We start from the raw sequence: 23,613 nt of genomic DNA, 5'->3' as shown, positions 1-23,613 counted from the left end.
TTACTGTCAAAGTTACATTTTAAATTCTACTTGGGTGCCAAACGGCTCTAATTGAGTTTTCCCCAGTAATTCAGAATTCAAATGTAGTATGACATCACCAACTACTTAAAATAGGGTGAACAATGTCACCCTCACTACCTTCCTGTTCAGCATGGCCCACATGACGGTGTCAAAGGTGCCCTTGGCGATGAGGTAGTGCACATTGACCGAGGACGTCTGCCCGATGCGGTGGGCTCGATCTTCAGCCTGCTTAATGTGGCCCGGGTTCCAGTAGAGCTCGGCAAACACCACGTGGCTGGCGGCGGTGAAGGTCAAACCCTGGAAAGGATACACACAACTTCATATGAAGCCTACTCACATGCACGTGCAATGACGTTTAAGCCAATGAACCCGATTTAATAGCAGAATATTAGCTGCTAATTGCAACATGAGAGCTTCAAGCACCCACTTCCTTTAATTGGAATGAATAACATTGGTGCACATATTCACTCACACTGACTAATCTGTGTCAATGAGTTCATTAAGGTTTTTTTATTATTATTATTATTATCAGTAAAACACAGGTTCAGCATTTATTTCCACTAGAAAACTCTAAAAGATGACACAGTACAGCCAACAACTGTCATCATTATAACTCATTTAAACTAAATTACTCTATTTAGCCCATTATTGTTGATGGACAGTTTCACTGTTCCAGTTAATTTCAGCACTCGAGTTAGTGTGTTCATAGGTTTTATCCACTTGACTTTTTTTCTAAGATAAAATTTGATATTTTTTCAAAGTTATTACCAGAGCAGGAGGTTTAATTTGTGACTGCTTTTGAGCATTTTAATTCAAAATGAAGTACTGTTTTCATTCTTTGAAAAAGTGCAGAAAACATTTGTCTTTGACCTTAACCCTAAAACCTTTTTCTTTGTCATCCCAACTGTATTTCAATCATGCCACTGCATCGATGATAGTCTCTCTTAACCCCTCTCTCCTCCACTTTTCCCTCCATCCAGGCAGAGAGAAGAGGAAAGTAGAGTGACAAGCCTTAACAGGTGGGGGTTGGGAGGTTGCCACACAAGGCGTCTTCACCTGGCTCTACTGGTCTTGTCATCAATACTCTTCAAATGTATTTCTGGTGATTATTAAGCCTATACTCAACCCTAATACTTGCACATGGAGTTCACACCAGCCCTAACCTTAGATGTCTTATCAGTGGACTTCATACCTAAACCTAACCCTAGACATTTTGTCCATGGATTTCAAACCTGAACTTAACCTTAGACATAGTGTCAGTGAACTTCATATACAAACCTACTCCTTAGTCCTGGATCAGGACAAATATAACCCCTGCCCAAGACCCTGACCCTAAACCTAACTATTACAGAATTACAGCCCTAACCCCAACCATTCTGGCATTACAGCCATAACCATGACCATTGGGGCATAACAGCCTTAACCCTAACATTAGGGAATTGTAGCCCTAATTGAACGCTAAATGTTGGAAATGACAGCCCTAACGCTAACCATTAAAACATGACAGCCTTAACCCCAACATTAGTCAATGGTAGCCCTAATTGAACCATAACTGTTACAGAATTACAGCCCTAACCATAAACATTGGGGCATTACAGTCTTAGCCCAAATTTTAGGGAATTGCGACCCCAATTGAACCCTTACTGTTGGTAAGTTACAGCCCGTACCCTAACCATTTTGGCATTACAGCCATAACCAAGACCATTGGGGCATAACAGTCATAACCCCAACATTAGGGAATTGCAGCCCTACTTGAACCCTAACTGTTGGGAATTACAGCTCTTACATTAACCCTTGGGCCATAACAGCCCTAACCCTAACCACTGGAGCAATACAGCGTTAACCCCAATATATGGTAATTGCAGCTCTAACTGAACCCTAACCATTAGGGCATTACAGCCCTAACAATAATAATAAAAACCCTTATAATCATAAACCCACTACTAAGAAGGCATGGGACTCAGAACCAGGTCTTTTTCACACCCAGTGGACTGACTTGATGAGGGAGTCTAGAAACCCCTCGTAATGCCAGGGTAGACACTGGTGATTAGTGAGTTCTGAAATTTAGAGTTCATTTCTTCAGCACTGGACCAAAAGTAGGAAACAATGTACTTGCTGTACAATAAAACTTAAAAAAAACTCAAACCAATGAAAACACAATAAAACACAGCACCATTTACCTTAAACCCTGCTTTCAGTCCTGCAAACTCCCCAAAGATGGACACCCGTCCTACAACTCCTTTCCCAAGTAGTGACCAATGTGACTAAGCAATGTGCATGGCCTGTGCCTTTCCCTTGACTCTCTACTCCAAAGTGCCCCGGTGATGGCCTGGGCAGGGAGGGTCACTGTATCTTTCTAACCTACCCTGCCCAGCTCTTCTTGACTCATCAATGGTCTTAAACAGCCTGGAAATTGTATATCATGCAGAATATAACGTATATAACCAGGCATTAGTTCTCATCTAAGGGCATTATTTTGTACCGTGCCCAAGTGGGATTTCTGCCCCCTCCCCTTCTCCCCACTGCTCTGCTTTCACAATAGTGACATTGTTCAAAGTCCAAGCACACTGGCATAATTATTCTGTCTGATACAGTATGTGACAGTATCCACATGGTTGGTTGCGAATCCCAAAAAAGATAAGACAACCACTCATGCTGGCATGTATTTATGCTCTGTGCTGGTATTGGAGTCCACCCTGCAGCCTACTACAGATGTTTCTATTATTCTAAAGACCCTTAAAATGGCCCTTTTCCATCTCCATGTCTACTGTAGAGCCCAGAGGATGAAATGGGCCCATGTTCTGCAGATACATTTGTTGAAAAGACAGAAGATGTTTGGAATTGCCTTTAAAGCTCTTCTAACCCTGTATTCTGGCATGGTTGCATTTACATAGCCTGCATACTGTGCCCGAGTCTGCATGAATCATGTTCGAGTCTACTTCTACAAGCAGACTGGCACGGTGCCCGTCCACAGTAGTTGTGCTCAAATGAACTGGACCTCAGGGTCAAATGTGCTCAGATCTGGGCCCAGGTCCCTATTGTTACACTATCTTGAGAAATGCCTGACAATTTCTTTTTTATTTGATAGAAAACCATCAGAACGAACAGCACCACATACACTTTTTCCTACTAAAAGATTTTTTTGTCAAAACTATTCTGTAAATATGTTTTCATTTCTTTCCGAGTTGTCAGAGGAAAGCTTTGTGCCCTCCATGAGATCTCAGTGAGGAGTGTCTGTGTCTGAGAGTACCTGACCGGCTGCCTGGATGCTGAGAATGGCCACCCGTGTCTCAGGGTTACTCTGGAATTTGTGGACCAGCTGGATTCGCTCAGAGGATGGGACGCTGCCATCAATGCGGATATAACCAGCCTGAAACAACAGAATATGCAATATTTAAGGATACATCTTGAAAAACTCAAAATCAACACTGATAAGTCCATCATCCAACATCAGTTATAAACTCAGTAGATCAGTTATGTTTAACTAAAGACAGCTTATTTTATCAGTGCCGTGAAAAAGTATTCGCCCTTTTTCTGATTCCTGTTTTTCTTGCAAATTTACACTTAAATGTTTCGGATCATCAAACCAATTTTAATATCTCACAAAGACAACCAAAGTAAACACAAAATGCAGTGTCTGAATGAGGTTTTATATATTAAGGGGAAAAATTCCAAACCTATCTGGCCCTGTGTTAAAAAGCAATTGCCCCCTGAATCTAATAACTGGTTGTGCCACCCTTGGCAGCAGTAACTGAAATCAGGTGGTTGTGATAACTGCTGATGAGTCTTTTGCATCACTGTGGAGGAATTTTGGCCCACTCTTCTTCGAAGAATTGTTTTAACTCAGCCATGTTGGAGGGTTTTCCAGCATGAACTGCCCATTTAAGGTCACACCATGGCATCTCAGTTGGATGTAAGTCTGGACTTTGACTTGGCCACTCTACAAAATTAATTTTGTGGATTTTGAGCTATTTAGAGGTGGACTTGCTGGTATGTTTCAGGTCATTGTCCTGCTGCATAACCCAAGAGCGCTTCAGCTTGAGGTCACAAACTGATGGCCGGACGTTGGCCTTCAGGATTTTCTGGTAGACAGCAGAATTCATTGTTCTATCAATCACAGCAAGTGGTCCAGGTCCTGAAGCAGCATCACACTGCCACCACCATCTTTGACAGTTGGCATGATGTTCTTTTTATCAAATGTGGTGTTATCTTTACACCAGATGTAACGGGCCGCACACCTTCCAAAAAGTTCAACTTTTGTTTCGTCAGACCACAGAATATTTCTCCAGAAGTCTTGGGGATCATCAGGATGTTTCTTGGCAAATGTGAGATGAGCCTTTGTGTTCCTTTTGGTCAGCAGTGATTTTGGCCTTGGAACTCTCCCACGATGCCATTTTTTGCCCAGAGTCTTTCTTATGGTTGAGTCATGAACTCTGACCTTAACTGAGGCCAGTGAGGCCTGCAGGTCTTTGGATGTGGTTCTGGGTTCTCTTGTGACCTCCTGGATGAGTCATCATTCCACTCTTGGAGTCATTTTGGTTGACCAGCCACTCCTGGGAAGGTTCACCACTGTTCCCAGTTTTCTCCATTTGTGGATAATGGCTCTGACCATGGTTTGCTGGAAATAGCTTCGTAACCTTTTACAGACTGATAGATTTTAACCACTTTTTTTCTCATTTGTTCTGAAATTTCTTTGGATCATGGCACGATACGTCACTTTTTGAGATCTTGTAGCCTACTTCATTTTGTCTGACAGCTTCTACAAATCTGGAGGTGATCAAGCCTGGGTGTTGCCAGTGAAACTGAGCTCAGCTTTCCAAGAACTGTGGTTGATCACAGTTAACTCATGATTTAACAAGGGGGGAAATAACTTTTTCACATAGGGTCAGATACAGGGTGGTGGAATTTCACTCACAGAAAGAAGAAGCAGTAATTCAGCTTTCAAAAGCAGCATAGCCTCACTTCAAAATTCAACTTATGTACAGCTTTAAAGGCCGGACTAACCAAGCCTTTTGTGCCACACAGAGACGTGTTAAGTTATTCATCACAGCTGTTAATGCCGGAAAGTTTAGTGTGGCTTTCATTTGCAAGCACCTGCAAATTACAGGGGGAGATAATGCGAGTGTGGTTGTTTGCAAATTCGACTGAATTGACGAAAGAGTTCGCACAATTTGCTGGGGATGGCATTGTGCCTCTCTAAAAAGCTGGTGCAGGCTTGTGCAGGAACATTAAAGGCAGGGAGCATTTCATTAACCTCAATACTACACTGAGGATCTTCCAATGACACATGTGAATGAACACAGCACAGACAGAATGGTGCGGGGAGTAGAGTGGATAAAACAGCTCCTTTGACAGACAATGAGTAGAAGCGGCATTTGAAACATTTTATAGCAGCAAACAAAGACGGCAGCTGCATATTCATTAAACCTGAACTTGAACTTGACATACGCTGTGTTGCTAATGCTTCGTAGCGAGTGCATTCTTTTGATTCAGCCCCGTTATTCCTGTGGAGCTGCTCAGTGGCCAACAGTGGGAGAGTTTGTGCACACTGTGAAGCACCCATATGTAATTGTAACTGCATGAATATGAAGCAGAACCTTGCTGAGATCGACCACAGAGGTCTGTTTGACTTTTCCCTGAAAATAAAGGTCAACAAATGTGCTCAAAGAGGAGTAAAGTTCTGCCAGGTTTAAAAAATAGCACATTTGGAAATCAAACTAGAGTTGTAAAATGTAGCTTAAACACCTACAACTTTCATAAACACCAGCTTCATCTACTTCCACACAAGGTGAGAAAATCAGCGATGTGATTGGATCGCAGTCACTTGTCTCCGCTGAGCACTTAATCACAGCGCGTTGCCTGTCGATCCTTTTTTTAGCCCGTCTCTGTTAATTGGTAAGTGCGAATCCACCAGAGAGCGAGCATCTCACAGAAGAATGTGCTATCACACGTCTTGCCGCTGCATTACATTCAGCCGACACCTCCGCGACCCCTGCCACACGCTCAAACACGCGCTTGAACTCTTTCACAGGTTGCCGCCGCTCTGCTACCAGATATCAGTTGCTTGTGATGACTTGTGAAACCCGCCTTGAGACATTTGTCGAGGAAGAAAAGTTTACTTTCCGGAAGAGAAAAAGACTTTTGTTCAAGAAAGAAAATGTGTGCTGCTGTAGAATGGATAACCTAAAGTTCTTACACCCCCCATGAAAAAGAACCAATGGAAAACCATTGACTTTATAACTCCAGTTCCAAAAGAGTTGGGACACTGCGTAAAATGTAAAAAAGACACATAAACCCATATTTTATTCACAACAAAACAACATATCAGACCCTGAAACTGAGATAAACTTTACATTATTCATTTAGTGTTAGTGGACTTCATATCTAACCTTTATCTTAGACAGCTTGTCATTGGACTTCATACCTAAACTGAACCTTAAGGCTGGCCTCACACCAAATGACTTTTCTTCCACTTTCAAAGTCACAGACAAAATTCCAAAGTCGGAGTAAAATCAAGGGAGTCTTGCTAAAGTCGCAGCTTGCTCCCGTTGTCGCAGTTGTTGGGTGTAAGGTGGTCATAAGACTCGGTTTAAGCCATTTTAAGGCGGTCTTTCTTCAGTCTTCGCATTCCAATAATACCAAACACGTCTGATATTGTCATAAGTCTTCAGTCTGGTCGTACGGTAACAGTGTATTTCAGTGATGCGACCGGCATCATCGATGTAAATGACTTAAAAACAACAGATTAGAAGAGATATTAACTCAAATACAATCTCCATCTCCTTAGACATCTTTTTCTCTACTTAAAAAGTGTTGTTGTGAATTTCCACCAGATGCATGATGGGAAGTAATCTCAAAAGGAATCGTATTCTAGTCTTGTAGTGACCCACAGTCTTTGCAAAATCTTAGTCTGAGACTAAAAACTCAAAGGCTTGCCAACAAATTGTCTTAAGATGTGAGAGGATCTCAGATGTCAGTCTTTTTAGAGTCTTTTAAGAGTTTTAGCAGAGTCCTCTGGTGTAAGGCCGGCATTAGACGTCCTGTCGGTGAACTTTACATCTAAACCTAAACTTCAATTTAGTGACATCGGACTTCAAGTCTAAAGTTAGCCTTAGACGACTTATCAGTGGACTTCATTCCTAAACCTTAATTTCAAAGTTCAAAGTTCAAAAGTTCAAAAAGAACTTTTTTTGAAACTCAAACCTAACTTTCAACATATTCAGTAGACTTTGTACCTAAACCTAGCCTTAGATGTCTTGACAGTGGACTACATGTCCAAACTTAACCCCTACTCTTGGATCAGTACATATAGAGTGGTGCATTCATGACGTAATTTTGTAAGTAAAACCTGGAATTTAAGTAAAAAGCTAATATAAAGCTATATTTCACTACAACATGGTCAAATGAATTCAGTGTCATCTTCTGATTGATAAGAGTGAGAGGCAGGCTCAGTTGCCGCACTTGGGGTGATGATATATCTGGTCCCTACAAACGCTGCAGTCCTAGTTATCTGTCCTTTTGCAATCGCCTTCATCAAGACATGAAAAGATATAGAATTCAAAGGTGGGGCACGCATCAGATGTATTTTATGTAGTCAAATACAACGTTCAACTCTCTTGAGCTTTTTTTTACCACAGACCTTATTTCAGGCATTTAACTGAAAACTCGGTCAAAAATCCCATAAACTGTCAGATGAGGAAACCAGAAGTGCTAAAATGCTAACTCACTCCCACATTTTAGGATTTATTCCTTCACCACTCTATATAACCTCTACCCAAAACCCTAACCATTAGGGCATTACAGCCCTAACCCTAACCATTGGGGCATTACATCCCTGACTCTAACCACTGGAGAATTACAGCCCTACCCCAAACCATTAGGGCATTACAGTCTAACCTTTGGAGCATTACAGCCCTGTGTAATGAGGGCTAAGTTATTTCCATGGTTAGTTAGTATGGAACTATCTCAGATGGTGCACCTTAAATGTAAAAAATTCTGCCTTTAGTTAGAACTTGTGTTTAAACTTGGCTAAATTTCTGACTTCAGCATAGCTGATGCAACCCATGGCTAATTCTTAAGTTTTTAGAGAAACCAGCTGAGTTTATGTTCACGGCAGGATAGTTGTCAGCCCCACCTGGACAAGCTGTGACCACTTTAAGATGCTTAACTCTGTTTTTTTATATTTGTCTTAGAGAGGAGAAAACTTATGTGGATAATTTGGCTCCCAGTCAAACCTTGTAAAGATCAAATATTGTAGTTTTAATATTCTTAAAAAGAAAACCATCTCAAAGGTTCCCAACGGGCCACTATAATCACCTGGCTTTAGTAACACTTACAATGTAAACTCATGATTTAAAAGCTTACATTAAGGTCAGTGTCTAGTCTTAATTAGTCCCAGAGTTGTCATGTGGCTTTAGCTGTATTTGCTTCAACTGCTGCTACAACAGTGAATGCTTACTTTACATTTAAAACATTTGGAAGCTCCAACTGGAGGCCTTAAGTTACCTTAGCCTCGATGACGGCCTCCGTGCAAGCCTGCAGCATGATGAGGTGGTGGGCGAACACCAGGAACTTAAGCTGCTCTGCCTCCAGCATCATCTTAATGTAGTCTTTCACCGCTCCAGCCTGGACACACACACACAGAGGTATATACAGAAATAGACACAGATGAAAGGTAGCGACTGAATCCATCACTTCACTGCTCGACCACACACGGAGGAATCGGCTAGATCAGTGAAGAAGTCAATTAATCACCGCGGCATCCTTTCTGTGTGATCGATTCGCTATTGAATGCCAGGAATCCAGACTTTAAAGGGGAGAGCACACAGAGCGACTGGGGCGCATTTGTCAGCTCGCAGATAGTGAGAGCAAATCAATAACTCACAACTGGGTGATATGATTGGTGTGTGCTGTTTGGATTTTGATGACACAAGATACAAAATAAATTCACCTTTGGAACCACAGACTGATGGCAAAATCTTCAATATACTCTACAAGGAAGAATTAAGTACAACCCTAATTCCAAAAAAAGTTGGGACACTGTGTAAAATGTAAATAAAAAAAGAATGCAATGATTTGCAAATCTCATAACTCAATACTTTATTCACAAAAGAACATAAACAACATAACAGTTGCTGACACTGATGCATTTCACTATTTCAAGAAAATATGGGTGCATTTTGAATTTAATGCCAGCAACACATTTCAAAAATGAAGGGGCAGGACAACAATAAAGGGCTGGAAAAGTAAGTGGGAGCAGGAGCATTTCGCAACTTATTAGGTTAACTGGCAACAGGTCAGTAACATGAATGGGTACAAAAGTAGCATTTTAGAGAAGCAGAGTCTCTCTGGAATTAACATGGTCAGAGGCTTACCAATCTGCAAAAAAAAATATGCCTTAAAATTGTTGAACAATTTCATAAAAATGTTCCTCATTGTGAAATGGAGAAGACTTTGAGTATTCCTCTCTTTACAGTCCATAATATAATCAAAAGATTCAGAGAATCTTGGGCGTTGATGTGTCCCAATCAGTGGAGGTCGTGGTCCTCGATGCACTGGTCCAAGATCAATTCCCAGTCTCGGTGCATGTCTTCCCCTATGTTTCCTCTCTCCTTCAGCTGTCCTATCCCAATGAAGGCAACCCCTCCCCCCTAAAATAATCTTTAAAAAAAAGTAAAAAATCTGGGAAAATCTCTACAAGCAAGGGACAAGGCCAAAGGTCAGCATTAGATGCTCATGATCTTCTGGCCTTAAGTGGCACTGCATTAAAAACAGGCATGACTCCATGCAGAAAATCTGCGTTGACTCAGGAGTACTTCCAGAAATCACTCAATGCGTTTCCATTACCCTTAGAAATACGCAAAATCTAAATAGCGCACAAAATAAATAGTAATGGGAACACCTGAAGGGCTGCACGGCCTCGGAGAGGTTAGCGCTGTTGTCTCACAGCGAGAAGGTTTCTGGTTCGCCTCCCTTTCAGGACCATTTTTGTGCAGAGTTTGCATGTTCTCCCTGTGCAAGTGTGGGTTCTTTCTGGGTACTCTCGCTTCCTCCCACCACCAAAAACATGCTCATTAGGTTAACAGATCACTCTAAATTGGCTGTAGGTGTGAATGTGAGCGTGCCTGGTTGTCTGTCTCTACATGTCAGCAATTGACTGGCAACCAGTCCAGGTTGTACCCCGCCTCTCGGCCAATGACAGCTGGGATAGGCTCCAGCCCCCCCACGACCTCCAACGGGATAAGCGGTATAGAAAATGGATGGATGGATGGATGGGAACACCTGAATTTCGGAAAACCTGTCAAATATCACTAAAAAGTTTTTGCGCTCTCATGCAGAGGTTTTTCAGGCGTTTCGATATAGAAAAATATCACAAAAGTGCAATGGAAACACTTTTTCCGCATTTACAAGACGGTGTCACATGACTAGTTCATTCCGAGACAACATGGCATGATACGTGGGGACAGCAAGGACAGCAAGGACACCAAGACTTTTCTTAGCATACTTACAGCATTATACGTGGCTTTGCCATACATATGGACTTTGCCTCTGAACTATCATCCGTTGCCTTCGTCTTTTGATCAAATTTATCAAGGCAACTGTTGTAAATGGAATCATAACCGTACCAACACGCATCAGGTTTTGAGCGTCCAGCTTCTTCGCAGCGGAGTCTCGCCAGATGAGATTTTACGAGAATTGCGAGGCTCGTGCCCAAAAATCCCTTCAATAGAAACACATTCAAAGCGCAATTCTACTTAGCTGAAAATTAAGAAATATCGCTTTTATTTTACGAAAAACTGTAACGGAGACAAATGCAAGTTAAAGCTGTATCATACAGAGAAGAAGCCGTATGTGATCCAGAAACGCCACCGTCTTCTCTGGATGGAGGTTCATTGAAAATGTACTGAGGAAAACTGTTCTGTGGTCAAAAGAATCCAAATTTGAGATTCATTTTAGTTCTAAATGCTGCATCTCTGATGGTGTAGGGCTGAATTAGTGCCTATGGCATGGGCAGCTAACACATCTGGAAAGACACCATCAATGCTGAGGAGTATACAGAGGTTTTGACGCAATATATGCTCCCATCCAGCCAAAACTCCAGTAACTGGTCTCCTCACTTCCCAGACAGTTGTTAGAAGAAGAGGGGATGCTAAACAAGAGTAAAATGTCTCATTTTCAACTTCTGAAGTGAATAAAATATAGGCCCCAACTTTTTAGGAATTGGGCTTTGCTATCAACTGTAATACTTTCGGGATAATATGCTTTATAGCCTGTTTGACTAGACTCCTAATGTGACTGCATTTTCAAATTCCAGCCTTGACAATAACCCTCTGTGAGATATTTAAGGCAGGTTACCTGTCAAAGTGGCAGCAGCAGCCCAGAAGTTCTGCAGTAAGTGGAAGTTCAGCTCTGAGTTGTTTAATTTGCCTGGTTTATTCTTTGATAACACCATTTTTGTTTTTAATTCCTAGCATTTTTAACCTGTTAGTCTTGTTTTATTTATGAAGTCAAATGGCAACAATGCTTTAAAAACATCAGAGGCAAATTTAGCAGCGCTCTCCTTGCGTCTGCTGAAGTATTTGGCCCTGATTGACAGTGTGAAGCTAACAACCCAGAAAAGAAAGAGTGCCAGTGAGTTAACTGTAGCCTGCAGGTATCTGTATCTATCATTTCACCGTGCGCTGCCGCCCTACGATGGTGCTGTGAAGGCTGTGGCCGTTTTTCCCTGCTACCTTCAGTGAAGCCAGAGTGGATGTGCTGTAAGAGCGTGTCATTGAGCATCCGGGCTCGGCTCATTTCGGAGCCGCGGGCCAAAACGCGTCCAAGAATAGCAGCAACTAGGGAGAAATAGTGAGGTTTGATTTGAGTCAAACACAGCTCCTACTGGACGTTTTTTGGAGACAGGTCTTCCTGCGTTTTATAATCTCCACACCTCCTGCAACATGACAACCTCTGCAGCCATCACACCTGCTCTGGCGGGAGAACCTCTGCTTTGCCTTGCTGATAATTAGCCGATGCGCCTGATAATGAATCTCTCCGCCAGGCCTGCCGACCCTGTTCTGATCTGGGGGGTCCTCATTACTGACGGCTTGGCTTCGCCGGCTTCCTTCCGCTGAGTTTAATTAGTGCACAAACTTCTCGGCTGTCTGAAGCGGGCCGTTAGCTCGCTTTAAAGTCCAGCATCAGAGCTGTCCTCTCTGGGTAATTGGGAGCAGATGCTTGGCGGGTAAAGCAATAAAAATACCCCAAAGGCGTTTGGCAGCTCCGTCGCCAGGCGGACTGGCAGGCAGGCGGGCAGGGGCCGCGATGCTCGTCGGAGTGACATAGATGTGTGGATCTATCACACCATTTCCACCCCTCCCCATGATCCAGAAAGAAACAGAAGAAAGACTTGTTTTGTGAAGTAGAGAAACTGTGTCTGACTCTGAAAACCAATAGGAGAGGAAATGAGACCGGGGCGTCAGATGGGGGTGGAGTGGGCGTGGGGGGCTTTGTAATGAAAGGAAGGCTGGTGTTAGGCTAAACTGAGCACAAATCCAATCAGCAAACAACACCAAGCTTAAAAAAAAAAGGTCCATGCTGAATGAGTAGCATGTCGATGATTGCATTCGGTGGTTATCTCCGGTCTTCGTTAACCTCGAGGCTGCGCCTCTCATGGCTCAGGGCGTCGGGCTAATTGAGAAGAATTCAGCTCTCAAGCATGGCAGATGATGGAGAGGGGTACTTTATTTGTGGAAATGTTTACTGAAACACAAGTATGAAAGATTGTTATAACACCGAAGGCTGATTAAAGGTTGAAAACTACAAATGTTCTTGTTGGATTCTTGCCGATACTTCCTCTGACCCCAGCCCTCTTTATACTACATGCACCCAGCCACCTTCCCTTATTGCTTATTTCTCTCTCATTAAAAAGAAACATCACTTCAAACTGAGAGCCCGCTGCGTTTCCATAGCAACAACATCACAGAGATGCTATTTTAGTACGGTGTGTAACTTTGAGATAAGGTGTAATCATGCCAGGCTGGACGCAACTAAATAATACCTCTGCTATAACTCCCTACTTTGTCTAAGTGCTTTCACTGGCGACCATTAGGCTCTGTTACCATGGCGATGCTTTCCCATGAGATCTCGCTGAGTGGTTGGCCAAGCGCTCTGAAAATGATGCTGTACCGTCAATTCAACCTTTTCCTGAGACACGGAAAGGATTAAAACTGTGATCTTAAGCCAATTCTGAGGCTATTTAAACTGATCAGGGCAATATTTATGACCGGATTATTCAACATGACACACCTTAATGTCATCTTAATGACATTTTTGGCCAGTTTATTGGATTACCAAATCCAGGAGTCACCATATTTGAAGGGGAGGGTGAAACTTAGGCAAGGGATCAGCTGATCACAGGCGGAAATTGACCAATTTGCAGATGACGCCATGCAGCAGTGGAGAACTCCAGATGGGGGGCAAGTGGTGATCTCTGCATGGAGAAATGCTACCAAAAACTCCTGTTTTGAGCTGTTTACGTCTATGCCAAGAGTTCAAAGTGTGAAAATACAAACATACTTAAATTTTAAGCTACTTTTGTGTCCTGAAACTAGTAAAATATTTGGGCAGAAAAAGCTTTAAAAGCTCACACAGAACAGGTAGCAGGCAGGACTTAAAAAAGCCTGGACAAGTGTATGGTCCGCCTCCACAAAGCAGTCTTGTTTAGTTCAGTACAGTTTTGCCACCATTTAGCCTATTACACTCTGATATTGCCATTATTTCCTCAGCTGAAATCTGTCCAAATTTGCTAACTGTGATTGAAAATTCACCTCTTCTAGGAGAGTGGTTCCCAAACTGGGGTTTGGGACACCTGGGGGGGATGCCCAAGAGCTCCGAGGGGGTGTTGAGCCCTGTCTGCTCTGACACTGTCAAATTTAACACGGAATGATCCGAGTCAGCATGTTTTTGACCCTTTTTATTCCTTTAAATTGGTTAAAACCCACTGACATATGTAAAGAGTGACTAATTTATGAAAAAATGGTAATACGAGATTTTGGCCTGATGCCAGCAATATATTCTTTTTAAATCATTAATTACAAACATAATGTATGATGGTGTATAAGGGACACTGAAATGATTTGAAAAATTAAGAGGATCTGTTAGCAAAAAAACAAAACAAAACAAAACAAAAAAACTAATTTTGGAGGATTTCTTGTTTTTTAATTTTTGAGATTACAAAGGCTTATATTTACAACAAAACAAACTCAGAAATGTCCTAGTTTAAAAAGTTTTGGCATTAGAGACACAAAAATTTCAAGTTTTCAAAATAATAAATCTCCAACAGTGTTGAGTTAAAATTAACAAGAAAAAAAAAACAGAAAAAAGTAGTAGGAAAAAAGTTTTTGCTCAAACACATTTACGAATTTTAAATCAATTTTTTCCTCATAAATTAACAACTTTATAAACTTGAGAATTTCAAGGTTTTTTTCTTGTAAATTAGCAGATTCTCTTTATTTTTTCTGGAGTGGCCCTAATACAGTCATAACAATTAATAGTTTATAAATAGATCTTTTGTCAAAAACAAGTGTGTATGGGCCTATTGTGTTGGGATTTTGTCAATGAAATAAACTGAAATTGGTTTGTAATTTTTCCAAGAGGGTCTTGGGGGTTCTTAGTTTTTCTTAGATACGAGGATACGAGTGTGGACCCAAAGGAAAGGGGTTGGGAACCATTGTTTTAAGAGATCCAGATTATTTGACTCAGCTCAGAAGAGCTTGGTGTTTTGCTCCCAAATGGCTTTTTTTGGCTTTTTAAATGTAGATAAAATAACAACAAAGGATGGAGGAAAGAAAACTGGCACTCAAACGGGAGATGGCTACCGTAGCTCATATAAAAGAGGCATTACGTAGAGCGGGCTCATTTGTTTACGCCACATCATTACTTGATCACTTACCCCGCAAGGTTTATTTGGTTGATAGAGCATAACTGTTTCAATTAAAAGCATTTTTGTGACAAAAGAATGGCTTTTTCAATATATTACAAGGGCACAACTTTGATTACCAGATTTTTTTTTATTTCTATTGCATCCTAGTTTTATTTTGGATGCTAACATTATTTTAATTTGCACACAGAAACAAAATAATTTCACAAAAAACAAAAACCACCAGGGTCAAAACTATTCAAGAGGATCTGGCTGCAGACCTCTCTGGTGGGGCGACCTCGACCGTGGAGCGGGAAGTGACGTACATTACCCAACCCGAGGGACAAACTGAATAACGTATGTTGTCCCGCTCACGGTCAGAGGTTATAGTAATTGGCAGCAGAATTTTATGAATAAAAATCAAAAATTTACTAAGAGAAATAAATTTCAATTAAACACAAAAACTAAGGAAAACCCAAAGAGGGTTAGGGTTAGGCAATCAACCCCTAAAGGTTAGGGTTATGGTATGGGGTAGGGGGATAAAATTAAAACAACACCACAAACTCATGAAAAACCCAACAAAGGTTAGTACCTCACTTCTTGCCCCATGGTCGAGGTCACCCCATTGTAGAGGTCTACAACAGATGAGCCCAAAATACCCCACCACAGAGGTGTCAAATTATCAGCCCATCTTATGGTCATGGTCAATTTTGTCTTCTTTTTGCTGGATAACAGCCAGTAGTCGTTTATTTGTAGTTCAACAAGTGTCAGACACATCTCCTGAGGAATCAGTTGATGGTCTTGCGCAGGCCAGTCAATAACATTCACTTTGATCTTCTGGAGGTAGTTCTTCACCAGGAGCCAAGTGTCTTTTGGGTCACTGTTGTGGTTGAAGACAAAATGGTGACCCAGACCCAGTTTTGCTGCTGAGTACTTGAGGTTTTCTTTAAAAATCTTCACATACCCTTTTTTCTTCATGATTCTTTCCAGGGCCGCCGTGTTTCACTGTGGGGACGGTGATCTTTGGGTAATACTCCTCTCTCTTCTTTCTTCAAACATAAGCAACATCTCTAGTAATAATAAATAATAGCTTGGATTTATATAGCGCCTTTCATGGGACCCCAGGTAGCTTTAGAGAAGCACAGAAGACAAGACGAGAAAAACAAACACTAAATTTGGAGGGGGTGGGGGTTAGGAGAGGCTGTAGACTGTGGTGAGCAGGTGGTGCTTGAGGAGTTTTTATATTTGTATATTTTCAGGTAGGGTGATCCGGAGGACAGGGGCTGTAGTCCTGAAGGCTCTGTCACCATAGATACAGAGTTTGGAGGTGGACAGAGCAAGAAGGCCAGTGTTTCAGGAGGTCAGAGGTACTGAGGGGCAAGGGCATGAAGGGAGCAGGAAGTGAGGAGGAGGATTTTGTACCCCCTATAGGACTCTGTTGCAGTATTCAAAACGGAACTTAATGAATACATGGATGAGGGTTGCTTCAAGTGATGGTCTGAGTCTGGAGGCCAAAGATCTGTAGTTTGGTCTCATCAGACCAAAGGGCATGCTTCTAGTATCAGAATCCTTCTCAAAGTTGTCCTTAGCAGACTTCAGTCTGGCTCGGAGGTGTCTCTTCTGCAGAACTGTCGCTAGCGGATGCTAATGCTAGCACGCTAACATTCTAACAGTACAACACAGAACAGAAGCAGAGTTTTTCTTGGTCCATTCCTGTGCAAGGCTCTAGTGATTATCTTCTTTGAGACTACTAGTCTCACTAGTGTCTTGACAGTTGTTCTGGGGTCTTTGGACACATCTCTCACTAGTTTTCTTTCCAGTCTTTCAAATCTTGGTCTTCCTACCTCTGCCAGGCTTGTTCTGGACTGTGTGGATCTGTTCTTGATGACTCTTCTCACACCAGTTCCTGGCTCTTAGAAACACCAAATAACGTTGTAGATCCTTCTCCTGCTTTGAAAGTCTTAACTGATTTCTGAAGTTTTTCTGAAGTGTCTAAACCCTCAGTTTAACTTGATTTGAGCAACATTTGGAGTATCAGTATCTGATTGATTAAGAATACAAAAAAAGGGTTTTATCTGCCCTTTGGTGACTAATGATATCAGAAAGCTGTTGATAACAATCATCCCCAATGCCAGCGAGTTTCCAGTAGTTATCCTGATTAAAAATTAGCAACAAATAGACTATTTCAATTCAGAATTGTTTAAAAATCACAGTTATATTTATCCAAACAGCTTGGCTATGTTATTTTCTTCAAAAGTTACTCAAACTGGATTAAACAGGAGGAAGTCTTGTATTTTCTAGGGGTGCTTTAAGCTGCGGATAAATGCACATTTGGTGCTGTAGTGCGTATTTACGGCAGCAGGAGAGTGTTTGTGAGACTGAGACAAAGCAAACTACAGTGTATGTGTTCATACTTATGAGGGAACATGATACCCAGTGCTACAGTGTGTCTCACTGCTGTGTTTTAGGACAACAATGGAGCTTACAGGCACAGAAGAATTAGGCTTTTTGGATACAAACGCATAAGAGGATTCAGAAAAACTCTACCACCACCTGGTCTTGTGTTACCTTGGCGATTGCAGTTTGCTTGTACATCTGTGTGACCAGGCCCATGACTTGAGTGAACGGGTTCTCCACGTCGACAGCCCCAGACCCGAGCCCCTTCATCAGTTTCTCCCACTTGGCAAAGCTGGCCGAGGCCTCCTGCAAAGCAAGGAGAGCGCAAAGACAGTGAGGGCTGCGTCCTTTACTCCTCTCTCTCTCTTGTTCTCTGCTGTTTTTGAGATATAAAGGGCAAAACAATTAATGGTGCTGCTGGGTGTCCTACTTTTCCCTGGAAGAGAAAGAAAGAAAAAAAAAGAACGAGAGAGAAAGATGGAGAATTCCCAAGGAAGCCTCCCCCTCCGACTGGGCTGCTGTGTTAGGTGGGTCATGAGCATCTCCCAATTATAGCCGCCTGGTGACAAGCTGGGGTCGAAGATGGAGAAGCAGCCGGGCTGGTACAATAAATCAAAGGCGCCTCGCGTGCTCTCAAGGTGATTGGCGAGGAGTATTTAAGGCGGGATAGGAGAGTGGAGAGTATCGCAGTGGGAGCGGCTGGGCGGTGAGAAGCAGCATATGTTTCCCCATGCTCATAAACAAGACGCCCAGAGAGGCGCTGCGTTCGTTGTCGACATGTAGGTTAGCCCTGTTTATCATAAATCTGGACTCAAAGGAAAACTTTAAACACTAGAAAGAACACAGCAGTCATTTTGACAGTTTTCACATGCGTATCACTTTACTGAAATAAAAGTCTCAATGCTGCTGGCCTGACTTTTCCTTAAAGTGTCTGTATTTTAAATAAAAGTTATTTTACCAAATAAAATACTAGGGATGCAGGCAGCACTGAAGGGCCCTCACACCCCAGCGTATGTCTTCCTGTTTAGATTTAGGCATGGGTCCAAAGAGACTTTTATGTAGTTCTTATGATGACCCATCTGCAGACCAAAAATCATAAGCCTGGGCTGAATGGTGGGGGGCTGAAAATTTAAAGGGAAATTTCAAACATTTGAGGTGGAAATGTTTAATCGCCAGAAGGGGGTGCTGTGGCAAAATATTAATATAGATGTTTGAATGTATTCAGGATCAATGTGTGATCCTTCCTGTGAAGTTTGGTGATGACTGACTTAAGCATTAAAAAGTTATAAGGCATTATTGGTTTATTTTGGATGCAAAAAATGTATTAAAAAATGTTTAAGTTTAGCCTCCAGTCACCGTCCCACCCTAAGTTGAAAACCCACAGTTCGCACAAATTTAGATCTCCAGGATGTCTAGTATGACCAAAAAAAATCTGAAGTTCATCAGATGAAATCCCTAGGACAAGTTTGTTAAAATATGAAACTTGTGAATCACCCAAAAAATAGCCCAAATTTTAACTTCAGTTGTTTGTAGTGTGCTTCCTGAACATTTTAGAGAATGGCTCCAAGAGACTTTTTTTCTTGTCTAATCATGATACATACATGTACTGATTTTCATAGCTATAGCTCGTACCCAGTCCCCTATCTCACATTTGGGGCCCCTGTGAGGCCCCTGCTTGATGGACTTAAACAAATCCACCAAAATACAAAACTTCCATTGATGGACAATTTTCTTTTAAGTTTGGTGACTTTTTGAGTGTGTTAAAAGATCTAAATTAGCAATTCTTCCGTCAGAAAAATTACACCCCCAGATATAATTGGGTCCTCGTCGACCCTAGGTTAGTGCCTGGGCCGAAACGATCACTTCTGCCCAGAAAGACTGCGGGCAGTCATTTTGACTGCATGAATTTCGCTGCACTTATGTGATAGATTTTTCTGTAGTTGCAGCTGCATCATTCATTGTTTCCCACAGAGTGAGCTTCCTATTTGGACCAACTTTTTGGTGTTTAGTGGTTTATTCAAAACAAGATGAGGAGGTTTAAGGCTGTTGTCAGCCAAGACAAATGTTCCTCTCTGTGGTGCTGATCAAGAGCTGGTTTGAATGACAATTTCAGGGGGGGCATACTAAGACATCCCCGCCATCCAGCTGCTTATTGGAGCAATTTTAGATGTTTAGTAGTTTAATTAAATGTAACTGTGGGAGTTTTAGGCTGTTATTAAGATAAATTTGCCCCTCTGTGTTGCTAGTCAAGATCTGGTTTAAATGACAGTTTCAGGGGGGTCATACCAAGACATCACCTCCACCAAGAAGCCTATTTGGATCTATTTTAGATTTTTAGTAGGTTTAATTAAACCAGGCTGAGGAGGTTTTGGGCTGTTACAAACCAGGACAAATGTGCCTCTCTCTGGTGCTGTTCAGGGCTGGTTTTAATGACATTTCAGGGGGGACCATACAAAGACACCACCTCCATCAAGAAGCCTATTGGAACAATTTTAGGTGTTTATTTGTTTGATTAAACTAGTCTGAGGAGGTTTAAGGCTGTTGCTAGCTGGGATAAATGTGCCTAGCTGTGGTGCTGATCAAGGGCTGGTTTGAATGACAATTTCAGGGGGGGCATACTAAGACATCACCTCCATCAAGAAGCATTTTGGAACAATTTTAGATGTTTAGTAGTTTAATTAAACCAGTCTGAGGGAGTTTTAGGCTGTTATTGAGATAAATTTGTCGCTCTATGGTGCTGATCAAGGGCTGGTTTAAATCACAATTTCAGGGGGGGGCATACTATGACATTACCTCTATCCAGCTACCTATTTGGATCTATTTAAGATGTTTAGTAGGTTTAATTAAACCAGGCTTAGGAGGTGTTGGGCTGTTAAAACCAAGATAAATGTGCCTCTCTTTGGTGCTGATCAAGGGCTGGTTTGAATGATAATTTCGGGGGACATACTGAGACATCACCTCCATTAAGATGCCTATTGGAGCAATTTTAGAGGTTTAGTAGTTTAGGAGGTTGTAGGCTGTTAGATAAATTTGTCGCTCTGTGTTGCTGATCAAGGGCTGGTTTGAATGACATTTTCAGGGGGGCATACCAAGACATTACCTCCATCCAGCTACATGTTTGAACCTATTTTAGATGTTTAATTTTTTTATTAAACGAGTCCAAGGAGCTTTTAGGCTGTTGATAGTAAGGATAAATGTGCCTTTCTGTGGTGCTGATCAAGGGCTGGTTTGAATGACAATTACCTCTATCCAGCTGTTTTGGAGGGGGAAACTTCATGGTTTTATAAACCCATTGTACCTCATAATTTACAAATTAAATCACAACATTTCAGTTTAGAGACATGCGACCAAACGAGCAAAATTATCATCGACAAAAAACAACATAAATGTGAATTTTGAGTTACCCCTTTCTGAAAAGACGTCCCATCACAGTAAAGAGATTTCTGTTTGTATCGGGTATCCTTATCAGGTTTAGAATTCAGCCCATTCTAGTGTGAGCAGCAGGTTTCCTCTACTTTTAGTGCTAAACTCAAATGCACTTACATGTTTAAGTGCTTCAGAATCTTCTTGACATTTTTGAAATTGCCAAACTTTAAATCACTTTATCATTAGAGGTTATTTTGAGCGTTTTGTTAGCAACTCTCAGTCTGTCTGGAATCAAGCTGCAGCACCACAAAAATGTGTACAAAAAACCCCAACGAGGAGAGAACACTTTCTTAACGCGCTGCATATCAAACGATGCAAAACTGTGAACCATATGGCGAGCTGAAGGAAGAGGTGCCCCGTGCGCGATGAGGCACACGCGTACACATCATGACGAGCGTGCGAGGGAGGTCGGAGAGGGAAAAAAAAGAGTGAGAAACAGAGAAAAGCCTTATTAATGCAGACACACAAACATTTTCAGCGAGCAGGTTTTTACAGCTGTGGGATTGTACAATGAAAAGAGTTTTGGTGAAACATGAAAGCTTTGCACCGTTTAGCGAAATCATTAGCATTTCAGGGGATTCAAACGTCGTCAAAGTCAAGGACGGTTGAATGAATAAATAGCATCACATTTCAGGGGAGCAGAGCTTCCTTTCCTTTATGTCTTCTCTCAGATGTTGCATAAACACTGTTTTTTTTGACTGTCGCTCAGTGTTTATTTCTAATTAGACATTTTACATTCAGGCATTTCTTTTTAATCACTGTGGAAAAAACCCCTGAGTGGCTAAACACTCCACCCTCGATGGTATTCACGGCCAAGGAAAGGCCACGGCTGAAAACGTAAAGGGCAGGAGGGGCATAAAAAGTGTCTGGCTGTGGAAGATAAAAGCCATCATTAGGGAGAAAATGAGATAGGAGGAATGAGGGTGAACTGGTGAGTGGTCCTGGTCGACAGAATGTATCGCTAAAATACGCTTCAAAAGGTTGTTTAGAGAAAATAAAGCCCCTCTAGTCCTTTATGTTTTATATTGTCCATATTTTGAGCACAATGGCCTTCGCTTTGGATGACTGGCTGCTTCACATCTCCCCTTTTTAAGCTCTTAAAACCAGTCCATTTAGCTTAGAGCTGTCTATTCTTCTCAGCATGCGAACACCTGTAAAAAAAGAAAAGAAAGAAGCACACATTTGTGTCATGGACAAACAAATAAAAGGAAAAACCTGTAAAGATGAACAGCTACAGCCAGTGGTGCTTTTTGTTTCCAGCAAAGACAAAAGACCTCCGAGCTCATTTGGCGCATCAAAGCTGCTGTTTCAGCTAAGCTAAGATAAGAGAGCAACGCGAGAATGGATACAAAACACGACATGAACTTTTCCAGCACAACCCTGCGTATTTCTGTTGGCCTAATTGGCATTGCAATGGAGAAACACTCACCATATTTAGCCCCTAATTACAGCGTCCCTTAACATTTAGGGAGATTGCAGTAAAAGCCCTGCATCATCACTTTTTCAAGCAACTTCCTTATTGTTGTGTCATTCCTGGCTGCATAATTAGCCTTGAAAAGCTTCTCTGGTGTTTTCATTTTCCTGCTGATATGATACAAAAAGCCTCCTTCATGGTGAATGTTGTTGTTTATGTGGGAAAATAACCCCTCGTAGCCTTGACACGAGTGACCCGACGCGGAGAGAAGAACGCACTGACTAGGCCAGGTCGAATCAACATTAGCATTCGCACGAACATCCAGTTTGGCGTGGGAGGCAGAAACCACAACCATAACTTTAGGGATGCTAAAAGAGATGTAGACACCTACACACAAAACATGACATTTACTCTACAAATACCCTGGTATCCTCTTTACGAGGGTGGAGAGGGAGCGCATACATGAACGCACACACCGACCTCGGAGGATTCTCTGCTAAGGCTAAAGGAGAGTTCTCAGTCTTGGAGCAGCAGAAGGCAGTTTTCATATTGTTACTAAAAGAGCAACATCCATCATTTTTGGTTGCAGTTTCTTTTTGGTGCCCTTTGGCTTAAATCAAATGAAATAATTTAATAAAATGCCAGAAAAGAGTTAAATAAATGCCAGTCAGAATGTGTCAGAATCCAGAGTAACATCAGTAAACTGACCCTTTGTTTGACTCTTATCGCTGAAGGCCACTGTCCGATTTGGCAACCGTTATCACTGGCATAGCTTTAAATTTCTCCATTTAACAAAATAGTGAGTATGTAAGAGAAATACTAAAAAATTATTTATAAATCAACCATGGTCATTATAATTTGGCTTAAAAAAGCCTCATAGCATCACTAGTTCTCTGGTTAATCAGTTAATCAGACACTGACCATCCCTAAGAGTTCAGTTAAAGGTCACATATTTTACCCTTTTGAGACAAGTTCATATTGGTCTCAGAGGTCCCAAAAACATGCCTGGGAAGTTTGTTTCTGAAAAAAAAACAAAAAAACAACAACAACAAAAAAAACTTCAGTATTGGATTTTGGATGTCTAAAAACAGTTCTGTTTCTGCTGTTTCTGTGTCTGTAGCTGTCTGACTCCGCCCCTGACCACGCCCCTCCCAAGAAATGGATGCGGCTTAATGGATTTGGCTCTCCAGATCTTCCTCTCAGCTGCCATCTGAGAGGAAGATCAGGAGAGGAGGACGGAACTTTCTTCCAAGCGGGGAGGGCCAATCAACCTGGGGGCGGGGCTAACTCCCCACATGAAAATCTGAGAATGGCTTGTTTAAGCACACATTTTCAGAAGGTGGTGGGGGGGGTGGGGTTCTGGTACTTGAGGGGATTGTGGACAAACCAAGGGCTCATATTTTTGCTAGAAAAGCCTTAAAAAGTAATTTTTGCCTATTAAGTCCCCTTTAAA

The 23,613-nt window shown here is 41.8% G+C and overlaps 1 protein-coding gene across 1 annotated transcript in view; it reads right to left on the bottom strand.

Moving 5' to 3' along the window:
* The window catches only part of zranb3 (zinc finger, RAN-binding domain containing 3), a 183,746-nt gene that overhangs the window by 107,464 nt on the left and 52,669 nt on the right, over positions 1–23,613 (bottom strand). Inside the window, exons 8-11 of the mRNA XM_041781425.1 lie at positions 17,492–17,626; positions 8,527–8,646; positions 3,272–3,391; positions 139–318 (exon numbers count right to left, since the gene is read on the bottom strand). Coding sequence (XP_041637359.1) covers positions 139–318; positions 3,272–3,391; positions 8,527–8,646; positions 17,492–17,626 — 555 coding nt within the window. The remainder of the gene's footprint in view (positions 1–138; positions 319–3,271; positions 3,392–8,526; positions 8,647–17,491; positions 17,627–23,613) is intronic.

This window comes from Cheilinus undulatus, linkage group 24, assembly GCF_018320785.1.
Source record: "Cheilinus undulatus linkage group 24, ASM1832078v1, whole genome shotgun sequence".
NCBI classification, from domain to species: domain Eukaryota; kingdom Metazoa; phylum Chordata; class Actinopteri; order Labriformes; family Labridae; genus Cheilinus; species Cheilinus undulatus.
This window is presented reverse-complemented; position numbering and strand designations above follow the sequence as displayed.